General features: G+C 48.9%; 1 protein-coding gene across 3 annotated transcripts in view; it reads right to left on the reverse strand.

The window, feature by feature from the left end:
* Cacna1s (calcium voltage-gated channel subunit alpha1 S) overlaps window positions 1-25,341 on the reverse strand; it is a 63,613-nt gene that overhangs the window by 34,237 nt on the left and 4,035 nt on the right. For all 3 annotated transcript variants that reach the window (XM_027417492.2, XM_035445209.1, XM_035445208.1), the window contains exons 3-11: window positions 13,316-13,455; window positions 11,653-11,795; window positions 11,366-11,518; window positions 9,635-9,840; window positions 8,268-8,371; window positions 6,209-6,354; window positions 5,377-5,458; window positions 3,559-3,719; window positions 192-417 (exon numbers count right to left, since the gene is read on the reverse strand). In XM_027417492.2, the coding sequence (XP_027273293.1) occupies window positions 192-417; window positions 3,559-3,719; window positions 5,377-5,458; window positions 6,209-6,354; window positions 8,268-8,371; window positions 9,635-9,840; window positions 11,366-11,518; window positions 11,653-11,795; window positions 13,316-13,455 (1,361 nt within the window). The remainder of the gene's footprint in view (window positions 1-191; window positions 418-3,558; window positions 3,720-5,376; window positions 5,459-6,208; window positions 6,355-8,267; window positions 8,372-9,634; window positions 9,841-11,365; window positions 11,519-11,652; window positions 11,796-13,315; window positions 13,456-25,341) is intronic.

Consider the following 25,341-nt stretch of genomic DNA (forward strand, 5'->3'; position numbering starts at 1 on the left):
TTTCTTTTCCCTACCCCTCTTCTCTCTCTCTCTCTCTCTCTCTCTCTCTCTCTCTCTCTCTCTCTCTCTCTCTCTTCCTTCCGTCTTCTAGGGCTTTACTTTTCTCCTTTCTCCCTCTTCCTCTTTCCGTCTCCCCCTTTCCCCTATCCTGACTTTGTCAGCCCCTGAAGGGCCCAGCTGCCTGCACTCACTTGGTGATCTTGAATAGCCTCAGGAGACGGATGCAACGGAGCACAGAGATGCCCAGCGGCGTCATGGCTCCTGACTCCACCAACAGAATCTCCAGGATGCCACTGCACACCACAAAGCAGTCAAAGCGGTTGAAGATGGACATGAAATACTGGCGCAGGCCCAGCCCATACATCTTCATCAGCATCTCAATGGTGAAGAGGGCCAGCAGCACGCGGTTGGCGACATCTGCAGAGAGTATCAGGGTATCAGGGCCGAGCATTGCTTCCTTCCCTCTTCCTCCTAGCCTCTGCCCCAGATGAGCCTCTACCAGCACACACGCCCTACCTCTCCAAGGCACTTAAGCCTTTCTAATTTACAGGACCTAGGAAAGGGCCAGCAAGATGGCTCAGTAGGTAAAGATGCTTGCTGCTAAGCCTGATGGCCTGAGATTGATCCCCAGAAGCCATATGTTGGAAGGAGAGAACAGAGTTGTTTTCTGCCCCTCCACAAAGTCAATCAATCAATCAATCAATAATACAAAACAACAACCCCCCTAGGAAAACCTAGTGAATTTTGCCCATCAAAGGTACCTAAAACTGTATTTAGGTCCAGCAGGCTAATCCATACCCTAGTTAGCAGGAAAAAAGCTATGTAAGTTCATGAAAATCCATCCTTCCTCATTAAACATAGTCTGTTTTCCTGGTAGAGAGAGCTTGGGCTTCACTAAAGGCAATCTGTCCTCATGTGCTTTGCCCAGCCCCATCCGGGAAACCCACTATCAGTAACTGTCTTTCTTAGTTACTTCTTCTTTTCTTTTTTTCGGGGGAGGGTTCTCTGTGGCTTTGGAGGCTGTCCTGAAACTAGCTCTTGTAGAACAGGCTGGTCTCGAACTCACAGAGATCCACCTGCCTCTGCCCACTTCTTCCTTCCAAATGGTCTCTTTGCGTTCTTTCATCCAGCTCTAGGTCAATTCCATGTTGCCAAATCCAGCAGATGCGAACTTTCATGTACTTGCTTTCCCACAATTCTGTTCATCACCTGCTTGCTCTTTCAAACACTCTCTCTACCACCTCCCTGGCTTCTGTGACAGCACATTCTTTAGGGTTTCCCAAATTGCACTCCCCTGTCTTCTCCTAATCCCATCTGCCCCACATTCTTTACCAAGTCACTGGTTGTTGGACTTGAGCCATGCACTATCCCCTGACAATCTGGCGATGTCCTACAAGCAAAGATCCATTGCTGTTTCTACCAAAGACTCCTACCTTTAATTCTTCAAAGATCCAGCCTCTCCATTGCGACCCAGACCCATTTTTTTTTCATCAGCTTCTTTGACACTACCATTAGATTGTCTCAGAGGCAGAGGTACCTCAAACTCAATATGCCAGCATCACAAGGGCAGATAATGCTTGTCAAAACTACATGGTGATTGGCTGTCTTTGCCATCTTAGAAAGCGGGACCGCCATCATCCATTTGTCTGCTCAGTTTAGGAGTCTCACATTCACCTCTTGATGGGTAGTGTTCCATCTTCACGTGGGTTTACTAACACTGCCTGATAATGTGCAGCACAGTCAAGCAGCTCTCTAGAAAACTGGCTGCAATGAATGAATGAAGCAATGGGTGCAGGCACGCATCTGAATGGCAGGTTTGTTTTCTACTCTTTAAAACTGCAGTCCTACGTGACTCATTTTAAACTTAGTCTCCTTTGTAGTGTTTCAGCATTCCACGCTCCTGCTCAGCTCACTGGCATGCATCAGGCTGGGGACTCTTCCTCAGAGCAACTCTGTTCTTCATTTGAGTTGTAATTTTTCTCTCATGGGAGCTCATCACTGGAGATGCTTTCCCCCGGGATTCATTTGCCTTGGCTCGAGGACATTCCTAAAAGGGTACTTGTGTCTGCTTCTGTTGGGCTCCCCGGGGGTTCTCATTTGTCTTTGATTGGTTTTTATGTGTCTTTCTAGGACCTGTCTCTAAGCAGATGTACTGGCTTTTGCTCCTTACCTTACAGAGGCCCAGGGTCCCGTCTCTGGTCCCTGCATAGGCATGTAAAACCCAGTTACCACCACTGAGGGTTTAGGCCTAGGTCTAAAATATCTCTTCAAGTGAGTTCATGAGCTCCCTGCCTCTGCCACCCAGAGACTTCCTTGTTATTTATTATAGCTTGAGTGTGCAATGTTCCCCTCCAGGTTCATGGGTTTGAACTACTGGTCCTCATCTGGTGGCACCGTTTTGACTGTAGGCACAAAGGTGCCATCTGCCCCATGATGCTGCATCCATTTTCTCCCTGTCATAATGGACTGTGTCCCTTCTTAAGGGGAGCTCCAGAATAAACCCTTCCTTACATTGTTTTTTAGGTAACTGTCATAGCAATGAGAAAAACAACCAGTATGTCACTCCTTGAAACATCATTATAACTCATGCCACATTGGTGTTCGTAGTGGGAAGGGTACTTGTGGGAACTGTAGCTGTGGGAACTGGTTCTTGGTCACAGTCCAGAGCTCTGCTCACAGTGGGGCCATCCACTGAAAGGATGAGGGTGACCCACTCATCTTCTACCAAGGCTGGTCGTTCAGAGCCTCAAATCTGATCATATTATGTTTATGCTTATAGTTTTTCATTGGCTTCCCTGTACCCCAAGGCTAAACTCCCAATGCATCACAGCAGCATACAAGGACCCCTACGAATACATATAGCTCCTGCTGTCCATCACATATGAAGTTCTGTGGCTCCCTTAATTCACCGGACTATTCCACATGCTTGCGTTCATTGCATCTTCTACAGGAATCTCTGTCAACCTTTGACCAATCAGACTTTATCTCTGTGTCCTTTAGATTTATGCTGCATCAGCATCTACTCTTTCTCTTACCATCTTATATTTTCTCTTTCATTGTACTCCCTGGATGGGCTGGAAACAATATATGACTCTTCCTATGACAAAGTATGCTCCTTGAAGTCATGAGCAATGAAAATATATATATATATATATATATATATATATATATCACGTGGTTACTATATTGTAACAATATTTGAACTTGGGTACTTAGAACTCTCAGTTATTGACAGTCTTATGTACAATCATATATAATTGATTAATTTGCATAGATATCTGAGGAAACATCTGAAAATTGTCCCTATATGTCATTGGCACTGCCCCAGATCAGAATGATGCTGGGGCCGGGGGAGGTGGGCATGCTACCTTCTCTTTTGATGTCTCTATTCTCCCACTGGGGAAGAAGGTAGTTGGACCAATGGTCCAACATGCATAGTACATAATTTCTAGAAGGTGTTCCCAGTCTCGTTGACTTCAGCACACCCTGCAGCACCCTTGGCAGGTTTAAGCTTCACGTCCCAAGGGCTCATTCCTGGCTCCATTCCGTCTGACTCACCTTGCAAATGGGTCAGCCAGAGTGGCTGGTTATGGTGCTCTGAGGCAATAGACAGGGTGTTGAGGGCAACGATCAGGATCACCAGCCAATAGAAGACCTTGGATTTCACTAGGTCATGGCACTTCCAGCGGAAGACACGATTCCACTGCCTCCAGTGCCGACTGCAGGAGAAAGAAGAATTGGGATCCATGACTTTTCGCCACACTCCAGCCACACTTACTCTCTTCCATGGGCATGCAAGAGAAATGAAGGGCATGGGCCACAGAGCTGGGTCAGTTTAAACCTGGCTTCTTAGGAGCAAAGATTTGCCTTTCAAATGAGAATGATAACAATGATGATCTCCTAGGGAATTAAATGAGACAATGCAAGCAAAATGCTTAGCCTGGCACCAGATATAGATATAAGCCAGGAGCAGCATGCATTTTAATTTCCACTGAAGAGCACTGTGGTGCCAACTGTACCCATTTTTAAAGGAAGCTTTACTAACTCAAAGAGGATATCCAGATGGGCCTGTGGGAAAGATGTTTTCTTAGTTAGCACACCCTTTTGGTGAGTGATCCCACAGCTCTTACTGAAGTTTAGGCTTACTTACCCTTGACCCAGAAATTCTACTTCTAGAATTCCACCCAGAATGGGACATATTTTACCAGGAGAATTTGGTTAAATATAAAATGGTGCATCTGTACCACGGGACATTTAATAGCCAAAGTTGTATTGATAGAGATGTGTGTGTGTGTGTGTGTGTGTGTGTGTGTGTGCACGTGCATTCATGCTTATGTGTGTGTTGGGTATGATGCTGGAGAAATGGCTCAGCAGTTAAGAGATCTGGCTGCTGCTCTTCTAGAGAATCAGGATCAGGTTTAATCCCCAGAACCCACGTGGTGTCTCACAACCATTTGTAACTCCAGTTCCAGAGGATCTGATGCCCTCTTCTGGCCTCTGTGGACACTAGGCGTGCACATGGTACACAGATATGCATGCAGGCAAATCTTCTATATACATAAAATAAATACACTTAAAATGTGTGTCTTCATGTATGTACAGGTACATACAAGTGTGAAAATTTACCTCAGCAGAAAAGTTTAAATAAAAAAACCATGTCACAAGATAGTGTGTATTCATTTACCCAACAAATATTTTTCAATGTCTCCTATATACTGGTCACTGTTTTAGTCTTTATGGTGACAGTAATTTAAAAGAATAACCCTATTATATAAAAGCAAAACAAGAACAAAATATCCTAGTGTGTGTGTGTGTGTGTGTGTGTGTGTGTGTGTGTGTGTGTGTGTAAGATGAAAGTACAGAAAGGATCTTAGTAGAATACACATCTGTTACCATGGTTACTTCTTTGAAGGGCAGCAGGGATCTTCTTTTTTTTTTTTCCTTTGCTGTTTTTCTCTATTGTTGGATCTTTCAAAGGTTATAATTATGTATGAATTTGAAAAAGGACACAGCCTTCCTCTCAAAACAAAGATAAGAGCTTTGAGTGTCCTCTTGACTGACTTCTTAGCTAGGGCCACCCCCACATTTGCCCTCTTTTCTCTTGCAAGCTCCCAACACCCAGCATCATCTGCTCAGAGGGTACAGCCAAATGTGCTGGCTGTCTCCAAGGGCTCCTGTTTTACCTTGAGCGGTGTATAAATAGGTCATCGGCTCAGGGTCCTCCCTGATTGCTCATTCCCTGGGCATCTAGCCACTGTTGAGTCCTCAGAGCAAGAACTGGTCCTGTTTTCTCAGATAGACCTTTCTAAGGGTTCAAGAACGTGCCACGAGGAGAGGTAGCTGGATTCTGGCCCCGTGTCCCTGCCAGGTACTCACATGAACTGGATGATTTTGTTCAAGCCTTCGATTTCATACAAGCTCTCTGTGTCTGAACCCCCTTCATCCAAAGACAGCTTGCCTGAGGACAGGACAGATACAGTTATAGGCCTTCAGGGTCCCTTGGGAACAGCCACACTTGACTAGGCCTCGTTGGATAGGACACCTATGATGACGGGCTCTTGGTGGGCCCACTGCTGTGACTTCCTATGAACTGGAGAGACCTGGCTGCAGGGCACATGGCCACCATAGGCAGGCCACCAGGATGATTTGAGGAGAGTCCAGGATGCATTTGGATTCTCTCATCTTGAGGTGCAAGGCTTTACACAAGGCATTGGTGACCCTCTGAAAGCAAACACTGTACCTTTCAGTGGGTCTCTGGATATGCTGGCTAACTTTACATAAACTTGACACAAGCTAGAGTCATCTGAGAGGATGGAACCCCAACTGAGAAAATGCCTCCACAAGATTGGGCAGTAGGCAAGCTTGTAGAACGTTTTCTTAATTAGTGATTGATATGGGATGGCCCAGCCCTTTGTAGGTGAGGCCATCCCTGGGCTGGTGGTGGTTCTGGGTTCTATAAGAAAGCAGGCTGAGCAAGCCAGTAAGCAGCACCCCTCTATGGCCTCTACATCATAGAACTGTGAGTGAAATAAACCCTTTCCTCCCCAAGTTGCTTTTGGTCATGGTGTTTTATCAGAGCAATAATAACAACCCCCAGACACCTGGCTTTGGGGGGCTACATAAGGTTGCGTTCTCCAGGGAGTGACTGGGTAAGGGGTCCTGATCAGCATCAGGCAGGGTAATGTTGGCCATGGCTCTGGGCTCCAACCTTCTCTCAGGTCCTCCACGTCCATGACCTCGCCCTGTGTGATCCAGCTCATGTAGCCACGAAGGTCCTCCTCCAGCTGTTGCTTCTCCCGGAGCTTTTGGAAGGTTCCCCTGGACTTGGCCTTCTCCCTCTCCTTGGTGAATTCCCTAAAACAAAACCAGGGAGGTAGGAGTGGGAAAGAAGCAAGGAGGCAGGGAGAGAGGAAAGGGGGCGGGGATAGAGGGAAGGGGGCGGGGATAAAGGAAAGGGAGCAGGCCCACTGAGCTTCCTTAACACAAGGCATACCTGAGCTGGACATGTCCTCTGTGGTCTGAGGCACTGTCTGTGAGCCAGGGACCCTCAAAGTTTCCCCCTGGGAGGGCCTAGGCCCTATCCCAAAGGATATGACAGACTCTGAAGACCCCCCCTATGGAAGGCCTCACCCTCCTGGGGAGCAGAAATGGTATGGGATAGGTAGGGTGTTAGTTAGGGACGGGGTGGGGGGGGAGGGCAGGGGAGGAGGGGAGGAAGAGGGAACTGGGAGTGACATGTAAAATAATCTTGTTTCTAATTTAAATTAAAAAATGGAGAAAAAAAAGTTTCCCTCTGTCTCTCCTTTGCCCAGCCCCACCTCCAAGCACACTTCCAAACACTATTATAGGCCTCTAATTCCTTCCCAGACGATCTCATTTTCTCCTTCGTTTTATTCTTGGATGTCAGGGGTTGACAGGACGTTCCATTATTCCAGTCAGAAAGCCTCAAATTTGCCACACCCCTTGGCCTTTTAAGCTATCCTAAAATGATTTCTGCTTACAGACTGAAGACCAGAGAAAATCCCCTTGAACACAAAGGGGAACTGGCAGTCACCAGGCCAGGAAGCAAAGAACCTGAAGATGGTGCAAGGCACCTTATGACCAGTAGAGGGAAGCACAAGGCCACCACGCAGAGCTAAAATGTGCTTTAGAAGAGACACTGGTTCAATTAGTACAGATTTAAACCCAGGGGGCAGTAGGACAGTCACCTCACCCTGGCAGCGTGGTGTTCAGCTGGGCACTTGTGACCACTGTATGCATGAAGTTTTTGGTAGTCCACCCAATGAAGCCCACCCACAGATCACCCCTCAGACTAATGTCACAAAGTGTACAAACTAAGAGCATATAATTACAAAAGAGCTGATCAAAGTGAAATATAACCACAGAAATATAATAAACGTCAACAAAGGGATGCAGGTGCTTCTTCATTAGCTACAAGAATCCTGTTGTGGCTCTAGTGACCACCGCCATTTCCCAAGCAATGATGTATGTAAAAGGGAGTACAGCAACGGACATGTGATATGATTTCCATTAGGAAAATCCACAGCCGCTGCTAATGCCACTGTGGTTAGTTGCCTGCATTCATTATTAAAGGAAACACACATTTTAGTTAATGCAATAGAAAGCCAGGGTGGGTTTTCTCTAACCAACTTCACAGACTGCTGAGTTCTGTTTACAGGCTGCCAGTGGTGGGGGTGGGGTGGGGGGCACTTCTGGAGTGAGGTGATGTCAACCCAGAAGGGAGCTGAGGCTATAGCTAGCCTGCCGCTGTGGCTGGGGTGGACCACAGCTGAGATACTCTGCCGAGAACAGCATTCATTAGTGATGAGAATTTGTATGTGCTGAATTCTGTTGTAAGCACTTTAAATGCATTTCGTGACAACCCTAGGAAATGGGTCCTGCAATTATTATTTGACAGATGCAAACACTGAGGCACCGAGAGCTTAGGGAATTAGGTGGGGTCCCAGAGCCTCTAAGTAGTAAGTAGTACAGGGCCGAGACAGGCAAGCTACCTCTAGACAGTGCTTGACCAGGTAGTGTGTAGTGGCACACACACACGCAGGGCCAGGCTCTGGGGCTTACAAGCTCACACTCGAGTGTGGGTGCTGGAGGACAAGAGGAAGCAAAACTGGGAGAAACGTGCAAGCTTGAAGGACGTATTTTCTGCCTTCCTAGCTCAGAAGGGAGAAGTGTGCCTGGCCCGGCAGGGCTCACAGATGAGCTGAGGGCTCCTTTCTCCCCTCCACCAGCTGCCATTACTTTCTTACCCGCTCAGGACACCCAGCACCAGGTTGAGGATGAAGAAGGAGCCCAACAGAATGAGGGTGACGAAATAGATCCAGGGCCACTCATTCCCGATGGCATCGTTGACCTGGTCCAGACAAAAGTGTGAGTTCAGTTCTCTGACCTGAAGGATAATTCCTGTCTCCAATTCTGTCTGCACAGATTTCATAGGGGGGTAGTCATCTGTGTCTGATGAGAAGACCTTTTCCAGTCTGGGGACCCAAGATCCGGGCTGAAAGGTCTTCCCAAGGAACCCTTGCTGACTGTGCACCTGGCCCAGGCTAGGCAGATCCATTGTCCACCTAGTCACAGGAGCTTCTAACCTGCCTCTTAGACCCCATGTGCAATCCATTTCTTTACAGCCAAAACTTTTCAAAGCGACAATCCTCTGTGACCCCAAACCAAGTGTCCCAACATCTCTGTGCATTTTCTCATCTATCTCATAAGGATATAGTAGTGCTCTCCTCCTAGATGTGTAGCGGAGGTGACATAGCATGTGTGACATTCCTTTGACATGTTTAATCATCCGCTTCCCTAGTGTGAGCCTGTGAGAAATGTTCATACTAATCCTTTATATTTGCAAAGCATTTGACAGTTTTACAATTCCAACCCCACAGGCAGCACTACATTGTGCTTGGGAGTTCTGGGTTACAGCCAGATGGGTGAGAGCGCAATTCCTGGCTCAGTTGCTCCTTAGATTCATGGATGCACTTACATAACCTCCCCGAGCCTCAGTTTCCTTATCTGTAAAATGGGAATGATGCTGTCTGTTGTTGTGCTACTACACATTAAATAAGAAATGCAACAGGGCTAAAAAAAATATCTAACAAAGAGCTTTCCCTAGTGAGATAGCTTCTGCAATGATGATTATATATCTGGCAATGTTAACAATTCTGTAAGTTTTCTCCCTAGCTCTATAATGTGAGTAGTATATTACCTTTATAGAAGAGAAAACTGATACATAGTGATATTTACATAAGAAAGCCATCTCACCCAATGGCAACGAGAAGACCCAAAGGGCCTCTCGTCTGTCAGGAGTCCAAGACACAGGACACCAGGGTCACTGACATTCTAGAGAAAATTCCATAGAACTCATGGAACTGCTAGTATCCATCCCTCACCTCCTTCATGAGTCTTGCAGACCTTGCACCGTGAGACCTGCCCCGGGGATACTAGACAATCTCCAGGCATGAGAAAGAGGTCATACACCTGCATGGATGCCCAGGGAAGGCAAGACAGAACCAACGACACTGAGCAGTAGCTGGCCTCTGGGGCAGACATATAAATCCTTTTTTCCTGCTCCTCTAGTAAGTTTTTAGAAGGCAGGGATGGTTGGGAGGCTCAGACCCACCCAGTATAAGACATCGGTCCACCCCTCCATGGAGATGCATTGGTACACGGTGAGCATAGAGAAGCCAAAGTTGTCGAAGTGGGTGATGCCATGGTTGGGTCCCGGCCAGCCCCCTCGGCACTCACTGCCATTGATGGTGCAGGGGCGCCCAGAGCCAGTTCTAGCACAGGGTGATGGCTTCTCGTTCTCCACTGTGGCCACAATGTCTGGAGGCAGAAAGCAGTAGCATTAGGCAAGGGGACAGTGCTGGAGGCCAGCTTTTCAAGGACGGTTTGAAAGAACAGAGTAACAGAGATGAAGAGGGGCAGGACCAAAACTGACAGTTGGCACCTACAGGAGGCGGCAGTTATGTTTTAGAAGAACTAAAAGAACTTTGGAAGGACCACTCCCAAGATGAACTGTCCCTTGAAGCTCAACTCGTGCCTTCTGAGATTTAAAGAGGAGGACACTGTCCACCTGGGGTAGGCTGGGGACACGGGCTCCCATCCTCTGACCTGAGATTCAGTCTGGGGAGTCAAAGTAGAGCTGTTCCAATAGCACAGGGTTGAGCTGTGCAAGTCACAGAGCACACAGGGTCAGGTCCATCTAGCTTCAGATCACACCCTGTGTGTCCCCCAGGGAGTCTTTTATTTCCTCTCTCTCTCTCTCTCTCCCTCTCCCTCTCCCTCTTTTTCTCCCTCTCCCTCTCTCTCATGTGTGTGTGTGTGCCTGTGTGTGTGAGCATGTGTATGTATGTGTGACAGCATGTGTGTGTGTGTGTGTGTGTGCGCGCGCGCGCCTGTGTGTGAGCGTGTGTGTGTGTGTGTGTGTGTGTGTGTGTGTGTGTGTGCGTGAGCATGTGTATGTGTGACAGCATGTGTGTGTGTGTGTGTGTGTGTGTGTGTGTATCTGCCTGTGGTGTGTATGTGCCTGTGTGTGTGCATGAGCACATGTGTGTACATGTACACTACTGTATGTACACCACATGTACACTACTGTGTGTGTGAAGCCCAAAGGTCAATATCAGGTTTCTTCTTCAGTTGCTATCCACTTTATTTCTTGAGACAGGGTCTCTGGCTAAACATGGAGTTCAGTGTTCTGTCTATGCTGGCTGGCCAGCAAGCCTCTAGGCTCTGCCTATCTCCACCCTTAGTGCTACTGCTCCTGGCTTTTTACATGAGTTCTGGGGACCCAAACTCAGGTCCTCATGCTTGCATAGGAAACACTTTACCCTTTGGACTATGTCCTCAGCCACTGAAATCTAGCAATTTTGCTAATATATTGTCTTAGGACAAAACAGCATCCTGCTATTATCATTGGCACAGAGTGCCCTGCCTTACCACACTTACAATGTCAGCTCGGAGCTCTGAAGGTGGGCGGGGAGGACAGTGAGGGTCAGCTTGGGGTCCTGGCTCTATGATGCTGGTGGCTCTGATCTGAGAGGAGCATTTGAATGTTGCTACTCAGCACTCATTAAAGGCTTGGCTCCTCCAAATTTGCCCCAGAACACATTCTAGACAGTCCCTGCTATTGTGGGGCAGAGCAAGCTGTGGCCAAGCCTGGCCTCTAATCTCTGATCCTAGTGGAGCTGTTCTTGCTCTCACTCTCATGAATCCAGGCAGGAGATGCCCCTTTCCAGGTGGACAGTGGGGAGAGGACTTGGCTTGGACACAGAGCTTCTTTACTAGCTGTGATGGCCCTATTTGGAGTTGAACTGGGGCCTCTACCCCTCCACACTCCTGCATAACTCACCCGTCCCAATAAAGTAGCAAGTCTTGTGCATCTTGCCCTTGAAGAGCTCCAGTCCAATGATGGCGTAGATGATGACCATAAAGAGGACAAGCAGGGCAATGTGGAACAGGGGGAGCATGGCCTTGAAGATGGAGTTGAGGACGACCTGAAGGCCTGTCACAAACAACAAGGAGCCGGGGAAAGAGTCACTCCCCCTCATAGCCTCATGCCTTTCCCTCTATAAACAGTGGGATACCCAGGTCCAAAGGGGCAAAGGAAGGCTTGGGAGAAGAGATACTGTCACCCACTGGGCACCCCTGACACCAGCCGAAGGGGTCTGAGCACGCGGAAAGCTCGCAGGGCCTTCACATCCAAGCCAGCTCCTTTGCTGCTCATGGGGGCCGTGTTGGTTTGAATAATGTTAACTTGTTCCAGAATCGCAGTGAAGACACTGGAGGGGAAAAGATGGAGAGAAGGCAGTCAGCAATCAGATGAGCTGGAGTCCCAATGCTGTGGGACCCTGTATCCTGCCATGTGAAGGACCTTTGGTGGGGAGGGAGTGTTAGGGGACAAACACAGGTCTCAATTGTAAGCGCTGAAGAATTTTTCTTCAAGGAATCTGATGCCAAGTTTACTTTTGATCTATTGGTGGTGAACAGTGCTGGGCACAGAAAGGGAGGCTTCAGGTTGAGATACAAGTGTACCATGGGCACAGCCCCTGGTCCTGAGGCTGACAGCATCACAGTGAGCTGCAGATTAGCCCCTCACTCATTGATGATACAGAGGAAAAATCCCAGAGTTCTCTCCTCATCTCCCTGGGATGGCCTTTCAGCTTATGCTGGGCCTTCCTGCTTCCCTCCTCCCTCTTCAAAGCTTTGAAGCCCATTCAACTCTCAGGAGCATCATCTGACAATGGCCCCTGAGTTCATTGGGAAACAATGGCGCTGTGTGGAACAAAGGGTCTGCTCTCTGATTCTCTATTCATCTAACTTGGCTTCCAACCAGAGCACCTCACAGGGGCCATAAGGATGCTTTAGTTTTTCTTGTGGTGAGAGATGCACTGAGAGACCAGAAGATAACCAATAGTGGCTAACTGTGCAGCCTCTGGAGCCAAGGATGCCTCGCTTTGCATCCTGCTCACGGTGTGACCTCGGTCAAGTCGCTCAGTTCTCTGTATCTTAAGTCTCTTCACCCACGGCATGGAGGAAATGGAAAAGTCGTTGTATGTTACATGTTAAAAGGCATGGTAAGTCCTCAATAAATGCAGCTGTTAGAATTAGGCAATGATTAATAGAAGTGATGTCATAGGCTAACAAAAAGTCATTTGTTGAAATTTTGACACCCAGTAACTCAGAACGTAACTCTGGAATAGGGCTATTAAAATGGGGTCATCTGGGCCGGCTGTAACCCAATTGAATGGGTTTACTTATAAGGGGGAAATCTTATATACAAAAAGGCACCCAGGGTGCATGCTTGTGGACAGATCACATAAAGCCACAGTGAGAAGGTGGCCTCTTACAGCCAAGGACAGAGGTCTGGGGACACCAGACCTGTCCACACTGAACTTTGGACTTCTGTCTCCAGAACCAGCTGTACCAGAGCTGCAGACAGAGCACACTAATGCAGGCTACTAGATGTCCATATTTGTGTACTCCAGTAACACCACAGTGTAGGTCTGTAGAACCAATGTACAAATGGCCAAGGTGGCCACTGGATCCACTCACATGTCCTCTTGCATGCGGCTGGGAGAAGACGAAGGAACTTAGAGCTGGTGAAGTGCTTTGTGACCTGCAGGCAGGTGTTGGGGTCACTGGTTCATTCCCCACCAACACTGACCTCACCCCTGGGGTGGTCAGTGCAATACTGAGGTCCCATCTTGCCTCTGGGCTGCTGGTAGTGTCTGCGGGCAGAGTCTTCAGGGAAGATCTGACTCCAGCCCCTCCCCTCTCTTCCCCCGCCGCCGGCTCTTACCCCAGAAAGACAATGATGAAGTCCAGCACGTTCCAGCCACTGCGTAGGTACGCATCCTGATGGAATAGGAAGCCGTAGGCTATAATCTTCATGGCAGCCTCAATGGAGAAGACAATGAGGAAGAAGTATTCCAGTTTCTCCTGGAATGGAGGAGGTGGTGGTAAGCACGGTCACACCTTCCTGCTGCACACTCCCAGTGTCTCCTCACTCTAGCCCCAACTGTCCTCCAGCCACCAGCTTCTGCAGCTCCTAGATGCTCCCCCTCCACCCGCCACAGCGCCCCACCCCCTTCAACTCTTCACTCAAAAGCTGTCCCCTTAACAAGTGCAATTTAAGCCACTTCTCACTTTTCAGATCTTCTTCCAAGCTTCATGTTGCCTTTTTAACACCTGCCTAAAGTGCCCTGTATGTGCATTCATTAGCTCTTTCCTCACCCGAAAATAAACTCCACAACACAGTGGAATTTCTGCCCATTTCCCACCTTACTTCCAGGACCTAGAGTTGGATGAATAAAGCAATGATCCAACACTAGCTAGTTTTTTGTTTGTTTGTTTTTGTTTTTTGTCAACTTGACACAAGCTAGAATCATTTGGGGAAAAGGACTAGGACTCTGAATTGAGAAAATGCCTCATAAGATTGGCCTATAGACAAGCTTGTCAGGCATCGTCCTGACTAATGATTGGTGTGGGAGGACCCAGCCCACTGTGGGTGGTGCCACCTGCTCACAGGTGGGCCTGAGTTGTATAAGATAGTAGGCTGAGCAAGCCATGGGGAGCAGGCCAGTAAGCAGAGTTCCTCCATGACTTCTGCTTCAGTTCCTGCCTCCATGTTTCCACCCTAAGAGCCTTCATTTGACTTCCCTTGGTGATGGAGTGTGATCTGACAGTTGTAAGATGAAAGACACACCTTCTTCTCCAAGTTACATTTGGTGGTTGTGTTTTGTCCCAGCAATAAAACCCTAAGACAGATCCCCAAGTGGCTTCCAGTGTGGGCATTTTCCCTCTCCCACCACTCAGTGGACTAAAGCTAGGAATGGGGTGGCCTTAGCACCCCAGTGACCATCTCGTGCTGACCAGGGTCCTTTGCTCTTTTTTATTTTTCTGGCATCCACTACAGCTGTCTACAGGCAGTTTCCACCAGGCAGGGGATGAGAAAATAGAGTGCCCTGTGTAAGAGGATGCTCTGTTGGTGAGGGGCTGGGATTTCAGCTCAGCCTCACCCTGAAGATGGCCTTGCTGACTCCTCCATACCCTGTCCTGTAGCCCGATCCTGGGTCACCCTGAGCTTATCCAGGTCACCCTTTCTCTACTCAGGGCCCAGGCAAGAGCTATTTCTAACTGAGAATCAGTTCCCTCCTGGCCTGGTTCCAAGTTGAAACTGCTCCTCTTGCAGCTATCTGAACTTTGGCTCGGTGGTTTCTAGTAGCTCCACTCCTCCAGGCTCCCTGCACAATCCTAGCCTTCTGACGGGGTATCGAGGGTGCACACACCAGCAGGTGACTTCACTGGGGCATACAAAGTTGTTTTAACAAGAGAGGATTTGTGCCCACAGCCCAGTTCCCCTATTACCATCACTGAGTAATGCCCATTCCTAGTAAAGCACCCCAGTACTAGGGTCTCTCCAAGAACCCTTCAGGGGTCTCTTTTATTGTGACTCATGTTCCTTTATTGTGGACACAGACAGATCGGGAAACTGGCCACCCTAGAAATGACTTGGAAGATGTTCAAGGAGAAACAGAGGCATATATGAGCTAGATCTATTCTTTGTTTTGTTTTTGTTGTCTGTTTTTCAAGGCAGGGTTTTTCTGTGTAGCCCTGGCTGTCCTGGAACTTGCTCTGTACAGCAGGCTAAGTTTAAACTCAGAGATTCGCTGGTCTCTGCCTCCTAAGGGCTGTGTTTAAAGGTGTGTGCCACCACCTCCTTAGACCTATTCTTTTTAACATTTCCCCCAAACCCCTCTCAGTTTGCAATCTCAAAGCTTTCTCCCTCCAAAAATATAGTGTGCAATTGAAAGGCACCTCCACACTATCCCATTAACAGGGCTGTTAGTGGGTTGAGCATCATGAGCCCAGGTCCAGCAGAAAGATTTGTGGGACAAATACTGCCTCCATACAAGAGAGCTGCCAGGGCCAATCTGGATACCATTCTTGCTGAGAGGAATGGGGTGAAACCATTGTGGAGAGTCTCCTGGAAATCAGCTGGATGGCCTTCCCTCTGTGTGGTAAGTGTCCAGGAGTCAGGCCTGTCTCTCAGGGAAAGGCAAATGTATTGATAGGGACGTTAAGCCAGCATGTAAATTTTCAGGTTGATTCAACCCCCAAGGGACAGACAGGAGAAGTTCTGTTGAGGGAAAGGAAAACAGGACCCAAAATAGTTGCCGTGCTCACAGCTGGGCGGCTAGCCACGTATACCAGAGAGCGGCCTGCACCTGCTGCTGTCTATCTGTCTCTTGGCCACAGAGCAAGTTTGTAGGGGGTGTGGGCCTCAGATGGGGGTCACTTGGGGTTCATAGCCCACGAGTTCTAAGATCCAACTCTCTCCTTTTACCACTCTGCAGCCTAATGCTGGAGAGGACACAGCATGCCCCTTGTTGTGTAGACATGGACCAGGGATGTATCCATTCTTGTACTATAGGTACAGGGTTATCAGTGTTACACTGTGCTGGCACCATGCCTCTCTAGCCTATGTGTCATCCACAGAAGAACAAGGGCTATACACTCCCCAGGTATTTATTAATCTTGAGACTAAACCCCCAGGCATGGCCCCCCTGGGTGTCATCCTGTAATCAAGCCTTCCTAAAACATTTCCATCATTGTGGGGAGTCTGTTGTCAATGTTTGGAGGCGGGAGACATAGGGCACACATTCTCCCTGGCTATTTCTTTACTCAGCTCCCTCTATGAACCTCAGTTTCCTTGTGGTGGTTAAGAGCTAATTCAGTGGTTAAGAGCACTAGCTGCTTTTCCAGAGGACTCCCAGTTCAACACCCAGCACCCACGTGGTGGCTCACAATCATCTAAAATTCCAGTTCCAGGGGATCTAATGCCCTCTTCTGGCCTCCAGGGGTACTGCACACACATAGTGCACATACACACATGCAGGCTAAACACCCATACATGTAAAATAAAATAAATAAATTTTTGGTTAAAACTAAGCTAATTGACCCCATCTCCAAAGAGTTGCCCTGAGGATTAAATGACATCCTGTAAGAGATGGTGTCCCACTCCACAGTGGGTGACAGGTCTTCTATATACCTGGCTCTTTGTGGAGGGGTTTTGCTACTTGTACCATGGCATCCATGGTGTTCTCTTGGTCTTCACAGAGCTGCTGGGTGGAGACACACCAGTGAGTGGCACACCAAGGCATGTCTCTATCCAATAGAACTCAACATGTCTGAGCCTGAACCTCTCTTCCCCTTGAACCTGCTCTTCCTCACAAGGCCTTCATTGGCCAATTGTGTCCATTTACTCAAGACAGAGGTCTCTCTGGGCTTGGATCCTACCAGGTCCAGCATTAGAATGCCCAATTCATCTATCTCATCTCCACTAGAACTGCCCCTGCCCCTGCCCCTGCCCCTGGCTCACACTCTCTGTAGTCACTTGCTGCCTTTCATGGTCCCTTCTCTCCTAGTCCCTTTCTACTCTGGCTACTTCATCATTCCTAGTCTCCCATGGCCATGTGGTTTGTCAGGTAAACCCACAGAGTACGTAGCCTCTTAATAAATGACCCCTGCTGACCTTCACTGCTGGACTTAACCATTGTCCTGCACACACTGTCCTGTCCTGTGAGATGACCTTCAGACTCTCCAGGTGACCTAGCCACCGAGCCTTTGTTCACCTAGGCTCATATGACGTCTATGATTGTCCCCCAGGAGAATCTGCCTGGGTGTCTGTATTGTGTGGGACCCTGTTCTCCATCGCCTCTGCTAAACTGCAGCCTCCTAGAGGCAATGCCATCTTCCTGTGTGTACTGACTGTAGGAGTCCCAATGGTTTTGACCCCAAGAACAAGTGAAGGGGAAATTCCCCCTTTGGAGCAGGATTTGGATAAGTAAGGTGCTAGGGTCCCTCATAAGAGGGCATCTCAGGGTAAGTACTAGAAACAAGGAGTGGCAGGGTTTGAAGACTGCATACTGCCCCCCTCTTCCAGGGGCTAGCTTTTCCCTCACACTCAGGGGAAAGAATTTTTGGCTCAGGTTTGGCCCCTTGCTGTTTCTTCTGCCTGGAATGCTATTCCCTGGGGCTCACTGTCTTCGTTCTCTGTGGCCTCAGCTTATGGTTGATCACTTCTGTGTTACCCCCTCCCTACTTCTAGCTCCTTACTGTTGACACGTCACTTTGTTTGTTTGTTTCATCAGACTTCAAGACTTAATTGCCAGCTCTGTTTTTTGTTTGTTTGTTTGTTTGTTTGTTTGTTTGTTTTTTTCACTTAACTGTCCCCTGACATGAATACAGGACTGTTTGCTCAGTTTCCTGCTGTGTCACCTGCATCTGGACAGTGTGTTTGTGGACAGCATCGGGCCTTTCTGCCTAAGAGACAAACTATGGGCTTGGGTGGGCCTGCAGATGGCTACTACCACCGAGGCAAGATGAGATCAACGGGTCCTTGAGGAAGCTCTGTGAAAACCCCACAGCAATGCTTAGCTTCTAAGTGTGACCGGGTGACGAATGTGGGCTTGCCAGTCACATAGCAGGTCCCATGTAGCACAAGTGAAGTGACCCACACAGAACAGATCGGAAGTTATAAGCAACAAACAGACCCTAATACCAGACTAGGGAAGACAGTCTTTGACCTTGGAGCAGACTCTTTGCCCTGCTGTCCTCCTGAACTCACGGGAAGGCTAGGAAGCTGCCTGGGAGGCAAAAGCTCCAACAGCTCCACTTGCAAAGGCATTTATCACCAGTACCCAGTGCAAGAGGTCCTCCCACCGACAGGCCTCTAACGGAGCTTCATGGCTGCACTTGGTGTGTAAGTCTGAGTACAGGCCCTGCATCTGTGTATTGCCACATGGGAGCCAGGCGTTCCCACAAAAGAACAGGGCTCACAATGCACATCACTTGCACAGCCTCTATCCCCCATCTCCCAGTGACTCCCACCCGGGCGTGCCTTGGGCTTTGAGAGAAGATGGTGGCAGTCAGCCAGACTCGTCTGTAAAGGGACTTGCCCAGTCCAGTCCACCTGTCTGGGCCACAGGGCCAGCTGTCTGCATCCCTCTTTTCTCTGACCTGCCCCAAGTACTGTGGCCTGGTCTGCACTCCTGTCTGAGGGCCTTCCATGTTCCCCGTGGAGTGCTCTAAAAGAACTCCAGTGGAGCTTCCTGGGAGAAGCTAAGACGCAGAATGAGGCAGAGAAGGGCTCCTTCCTTAGGGTCCAGGCAATTGATCTGCATAGACATGAAGCATATAGGTGCCAGAGGTGATAGACTTGTGGGGTTCATGTGCTGGGGCCTGATTGCTTCAAGGAGGTGGAGAGAATTGATGGTGATTTTGATGGGAACTTGGGCTGGGAGTGAAGCAGGGGCCCGCCAGGATGTCCCCACATAATCCCTCCTACCTGGGTCCTCCCAGCAGCTGCTTGGGGGTAGGCCTGACAAGCATAACACAAGACCCTTTATAGTAGTAGTGGCTGCCTGTCTCTGGGTTCACCATCTTTTTTGTTTCTGGAAGGAGACAGCAGGAATGGCCTACTTATTATTGGATAAGCCTGTGGCAAGGTCCCCTGCTTTTGGCTGTTAAGGCTGGAGATTCATCACAAGGTGAGAGGTCCACAGGGTGGGGTTCACAATGGCCCCCTGAAAGTGGGGTCCATTCAGCTGTGCTCAGGTTCCTGTCCCAATAAGAGTACAGAAGGCTTGTGGCCCCTGTGACCTTAGCATGGGAAAAGGTACAACTCAGAACAGACAGGAAGCCAGGTAACTGCAATCACCAAGAACAGTTGTAGCCAGACCTTTCTGTATGCCAGGTTCAAGAGAAGCAGGGAGTGATCTCAGAACTCAAGTAAAGGTTCTCAAACAAGCCCACAGGCAACCAAGACAAGGTGGAGTGAGGCTGAGTCCTAATACAGGTACTATATTTCCTATATGAGAGAAGAAAGAGTTATAGGTAGAAGAGAGGGGCTGGTGGGAACACTGTGCCCTTGCCCTGCCCCCAACACTTCTCTGGTGAGCCAGCCTGCTGAGCCCCTGCTCAGCCCCTGTCCACTATCTGGGCCTGGAATCTCCCTGACCCCTCATACTGGAGGGTTTGGAAAATGACCAGTTGACGAGTGAGCGAAGTTGCTATATTTAGTGCGATGAAGCCTTGCTCAAATGGGCGTGGTCTGGGTGGATCATTCATGCCACCCTACATCTCTGGGGGGAGGGGCATCTTTATCCCCCTGCTCCTCCTCCACACTAGCTTCTTCAGGTCAAATGGGCAGACATGTCGGGACTGTCTAGCTCTGGAGATGGGGCTGAATGACAGGAGGGGAGGTGGGGAAAGCAGAAGGCCTAACCTAGGAGGGCTGGGGGTTGGAAGTGTCATGGTTCATAACAAGAATACAGCTAAGCCTTATTAAGGACCTGTTCTAGCCACACACATTAATGGAGCCCTTGCACACTAAGCACCCGCACACCCACTTTATGGATAAATAAGCCAACCCACAGGGAGGGATGAACATCTTTCTAGAAGCACACAGCCAGGTGCAGAGTCTAAAACTCCACAGTCTGAATCACCAGTCCACACTGGAGAAGCAGAGGCATCTGCAGGCATTTGTTGGCTCTTGCCCATAGCCCCACATTGCCTCTGCAGTCCTGGGCACAGTATGACTTTGGCTGTGGGCTATGGGTGTTGGGAGGGCAGAGGACAAAAGGAATGAACTCTTGTTGCACAATGCCTTTGTACCAGGCTGTGTGTGAGGTCACGTCACAGAGAGCTAACAGTTCTGCAAGGGGAATTGCTGGCCCCTGCTCACAGGAGGAGCAATGGAGACTGAATTTAGGGAGATGCTGACAAAGGAGCAGGCTTGTCTGACTTGGATGCTCCTGGCTTTCCCTCTAGTGTCCCTGAAAGGCTGCAGAGCATGGTACATACCAAAGACTCTCCCAAGGCTTTTGTTGTTCAGGCCCATTTGGTTCATTGGTCGGGGCGGGGCGGGGCGGGAGGGGGGAGGCAGACTGAGCAAGAAAGAGTGTCCAGAAAGGGAGATGAGCACGTAGAGTGGGGAGGGGTAAACTCTGGGGTGGGGCAAAAGCCAGGAATCTGTTTTGTTTTCACAGATTCTTAGAGGAAGCGCTCTTGTACATCAACATTGGGAGCTTTGTGTTGAGAGTCCCCCTATTCCTCAGAGTGGGTGACCCAGCCAGGCATCCCCTGGTCATTAGACCCCCCCAGGCTGTTTTAGAACAACCTGGTTCCTATGCTCTGAAAGCTAAGGCCAGAGTGGGGCCCTGCCGAAGTCTCAGCTTCCCCAGATGGCAAAGCGTAGTGGGCCCCTGGCCGCAGGCATCAGCAGGACATTCTGGACCCTATAAAAAGACAAATACCCTGGCTGCCAGAGGCTTAGCCTCCAGCCTTGCAGAGGACACTGGGCGGCAACCTGAACCCCAGGAATGTGACGGAGGCCTGGAGTGTCCTATGATGGCTTAGGGCTGGCTGCTCTGGAGCCAAGAAGGGGCTGAACCGGCGGCAGTCTGGGGAGCAACTCACAGTGTCCCACGCAGCAAGCAATGTCTCCTATGGCTGTTAGGAAAACTCATCCAGAGTTTGGAAGCAGGCTGCCAGGACTCTTGTAATGTCCAGATGTGATTTTATCATTATTTTCTAAACGTTTGTTTGTTTATTGGAGGAGGGTGAGTGTGCCATTGTCTGAGTGTAGAAGCCTGAGGACAACTGGTGGGAAGTGGTTCTCTACTTTCACCGTATGGGTCCTGACAAATCTTATTCAGGTCATCAGGCCTGGCAGCAGGCATCCTTACCCACTGAGCCATCGGGCCAGCCCCACAACAGAATATTCTAAAAGTTATTTAGTGGTCTAAGGCAGGGTCTCTCAACCTCAACCCTAACTGACATTGGGGCTAGATAATTCTGTCCTGTGCCAGTACATGCATGAGTCCCCATCCCCACCTCCATGATTCTAGACATTGCAAATGTCCCTTGATGGGTAGAAGTCTCCTTCTGTCCCTCCGTTGAAAACCACTGCCTTGAGGGGTGCTTCGGGGTTTTTTGTTCTCGCTATTGGCTCTTCCCAGTGGAAAAATAGCCCCCGGGGTAAGTTTTCTTGCCTGTAGGCTTTGCATACCCCACTAATCCTGCTGTGTCATTCCTCCACTGTCACCCCTCCAGAGAACCAGCCTTATCCCCTGCTTACTGTCTTGTAAGTTGGGTTTTAATTGCTATGTGTTCCTCCTGCATGCAAATCAGTACGCTCACTTTGTGAAAGTCACAAAGTTTGATGCCCAATTTCTTAGAGGGCAAAAGAAGACATTATAGCCAAAGCAAGCTGTTTCTAATCAGTAATTAGGGACTCAGATGATCATTGAGATTCTCATGGGTTCCCTAAGGTCAGCCATGACTAGAGTGGTGGCTAAAAGTCCCTTTTAGTTCAATTGAAGTCAGATCAGTAGCAGGCCCCTTTTGAAGCTTGGGTTTTGGGCAGGACAGGAGAGTCTGGGGCTTTGCTGGGATGCAGGCCCTGGGCTCCAGTCTTGCTTCCCAGCTGCGTGTGGATGTGTTTGCCCATCTTCTTACTTCTCTGACAATGGCATCCCTTTGGGATCTCTCCCTCCGCCTCCATTGTCCTGAGAGTCGGCTGAGCAGGGGTGCATCAGCCACAGCCCCCACCTCCACCCTGTGCCAAGCCACAGTCAGGCTTATCTCCTGGGCGAGTCAGTCCTGGAGGGTAGAGTGGACACTGTGAGCATCTTTTCTAGCCTGGGCAGCAGTTCCAGGAGTCAGCAGAGGCAAGATTACAGAGAGGAGTCAGAGCTCTGATTGCTTCCTCTCCGACTTCTCTGTTCTAGTGCTGAGTGGTTTGCAAAGGGCACAGGCCTGCCTGTGAGCCAGTTGTGCTGGGCAGTGATTTGTGTCTGAACCACACTGGATAGTGTGAGCCCTCGGCAAACACTCAGTGTTGCTGTTGCCCGTGATGATGGTGGGGAACTAGGAAGGCTGGTCAGACACACTGGGGCCTCAAAGAGAGATGAGGGACTAAAGAGAGCAAGGGCAGATGGCAGGTTGGATGAAGAGGGATTTTTTCCCCCCACCACTGGAGATCAAACCCAGGTCTTATGCATGCTGGTCAAGCATACTGTCACTGAACTACATTTCCCCAACAGAAGGAAGGGTTTTCTTTTATCTGACACAATCATTTGGCACCGCTATTGGGGATTATATCCTTAGATTCTAGAACAACCTTGGGATCTAGTGAGCAGGGGCTGCCTGGCTGGGTCACCCACTCTGAAGAACAGGTGGACCTCAACATGAAGCTCAAAAGGTTTATGCACAAGGCACTACAGTCTAAAGGACCCCCATTCACACAGAAGCCTCTCCCAAGTATACCAGGTTATCCCACCACAAACAAGGATACTGAAGGAACACGGAGATTACACATGTCCAAGAGCACATCTCCATGAAGGGGCTAAGACTCAAGAGCATCCATACTCAAGAGCATCCATTCTGGTCCAGACCCATTGCCCTAACCACCATGCTACACCACTCCTCCAATGGGACTGATTTTAGAGCCCATATTCCCATTCACCTCCGGTTCATAAGGCTGTACTAACAGCCTGATCCTCATCTTGATACCCTTTGTATTGCTACTACCGTGTATTGCCATAACTCCTGGCCCTATCTGGGCCTTAGTTTCTTCTTCTGTTTGGAGAACACCTATGGCTTCTCCACTGACATACAACAGGCAGAATCAGACCCAAATGCAGGTCTGATACTCTCATGGAATGCTAGGGGGATTTGTAAGGGACAGCCCATCCCCTCAGACAAGTGCCAGTGCACCCAGTCGTAATCACTGCTCCGATTCTCATACTTGGCTTGTACTAGGCAAGGGCAGGAAGCCATTTTTGCCTGTTCCACATCCTAACTGGTGTAGCACATGCCACCACAGGAGAGCCCTGTCACCAAATACAGAGGCCTGCAGAATCAATTGTCCAGGGTGTAGACAGAGGTACTTGTATCCCACACCGTTGAGTCTGAACTTCCCTTACTCCCCAAGTTGTCCCTACTCTGAAACTACAGTGCCATTCTTGTTTTCTCCAGGCCCTGTCTCTAAACCCTCTTTCAGTCAGATACCAAGTCCCATCCAGCTCACTTCAGAAATCTTTCTCAAGGTTACTATCTTATCCATCTCCATTGCTTGTTTCAGTTCCACCGGGACAGTTCTATGTGCCTTTCCTAGTTCTCGTCTTACCGGAGTCCATGCCTCATGTGGTGGCCTGAAAAGGTTTTAGATGCTACCTGCTGGGTTGAAGAGATAACTCTGTGCTTAAAAGCACTGGGTACTCTTCCAGAGGACACAGGTTCAATTCTCAGCACCCACATGGCAGCCCACAACTGTCTGTAACTCCAGTTGCAGGGGATCCCGCACCCTCACACAGACATAAATGCCGGCAAAATACCAGTGCACATAAAATAAAGTACAACTGTTTTTTCGAGACAGGGTTTCTCTGGCTGTCCTGGAACTAACTCTGTAGACCAGGCTGGCTTCACAGAAATCCACCTGCTTCTGCCTCCGAGTGCTGGGATTAAAGGTGTGTGCCACCACCGCCTGGCAAAATAAAGATAAACTAATTTTTAAAAAAATGCTACCCTGAGCTTTCTAGCTTCGCATTTATCCCTTTGCCTGTGTAGCTCCAACCCAAACCCTTCCCATAGCACATGAAGGCATGCCCCCACCCCACTGCTCACCAAGTACCCGCTGTATCACTGGGGAGGGGAGGGACTCTGTTCATATGAAAATGGAAGATTTCTTGTTCAAAAAGTGGGAAATCTCTCCTCATAAAGGCACTAAAACAAACAAAAAAGCTATTTGCATTTTCCACATCATCTTTCTCAAATTGTCACAGTATTAACTGCCAGTTGACTATTGTATGAGTAAGGTCAGACCTTTGCGAACACAATCTAATCCGTCTTCTGCTATCCTCACCTTCTAACAGGTGCTGTCCTGTGACCCAGCCAGATATGAAGAAGGGGAACCAGGAACGTCCCCATCACATAAACCTGCTACTGCAATTCACGATGAACAGACAAAGCCTAAGGGCATCTATACCTCCACTCCAGGAGACTTTGTGTCCCTAGAAGGGAGCTGGGCCTTGGACTTCAGCTCTGCAGAGCAGCTCACTGCATGGGCTGTGGCATGACCTGCCCAAGGTAGAGACATCTACAACCAATGCCCATCTCTGAAGCATCAAAGGATTTGTATTCTAATCAGGCCTTCCCCACTCACAGGGAGCCCAGGGCCCCAGGGAGGGAAGACTCTAAGAGCCTGTGCTTGGAGCCAGAAGATAGCAGAATCTGAGGGAGTGTGTGGGAGCTGAATCTCCAAGCTCCCAGAGGATGGGTCACTGTAGCAGTGAACTCTATTTACAAAACTTAAATTCAAAGGTGAAATTAAAACTTCAATGCCATGACCAAGAGCATTCATTCCAAGGGGGAAGGAGCTCTGAACATATCATAGCCACAAGGCTGGCCCTGCCCAAATCCTCCAGCCTTGGGTTAAATATTCTATCTTTTGGGGAGCCTCTTTGACCCCAAGCAAGACTAGTTTATATTCTCTTCCTCAGGCCTCACATGTTCCTCACTTCATTTTTAAGCACATATTTAAGGGGTTACATTGTAATTATTTGCTTAATTGACTAAATTAGTTGAACTCTGCAAAGATGGGAACTGTCCTCTTGGTTCTCAATGACATCTCTGGAGTATTTCCAGGCCTATCGTGGGTACTAAATATATATTTATAAAATGAACAAGAAAAACCAATTCAGATTTCATCCTAGAGTCTCCCTTTTTTTAAAAGCTAAGTGTTGTTGTAGGCAACTGGGA

This window comes from Cricetulus griseus, chromosome 5 (assembly GCF_003668045.3).
Source record: "Cricetulus griseus strain 17A/GY chromosome 5, alternate assembly CriGri-PICRH-1.0, whole genome shotgun sequence".
Classification (NCBI taxonomy): Eukaryota; Metazoa; Chordata; class Mammalia; order Rodentia; family Cricetidae; genus Cricetulus; species Cricetulus griseus.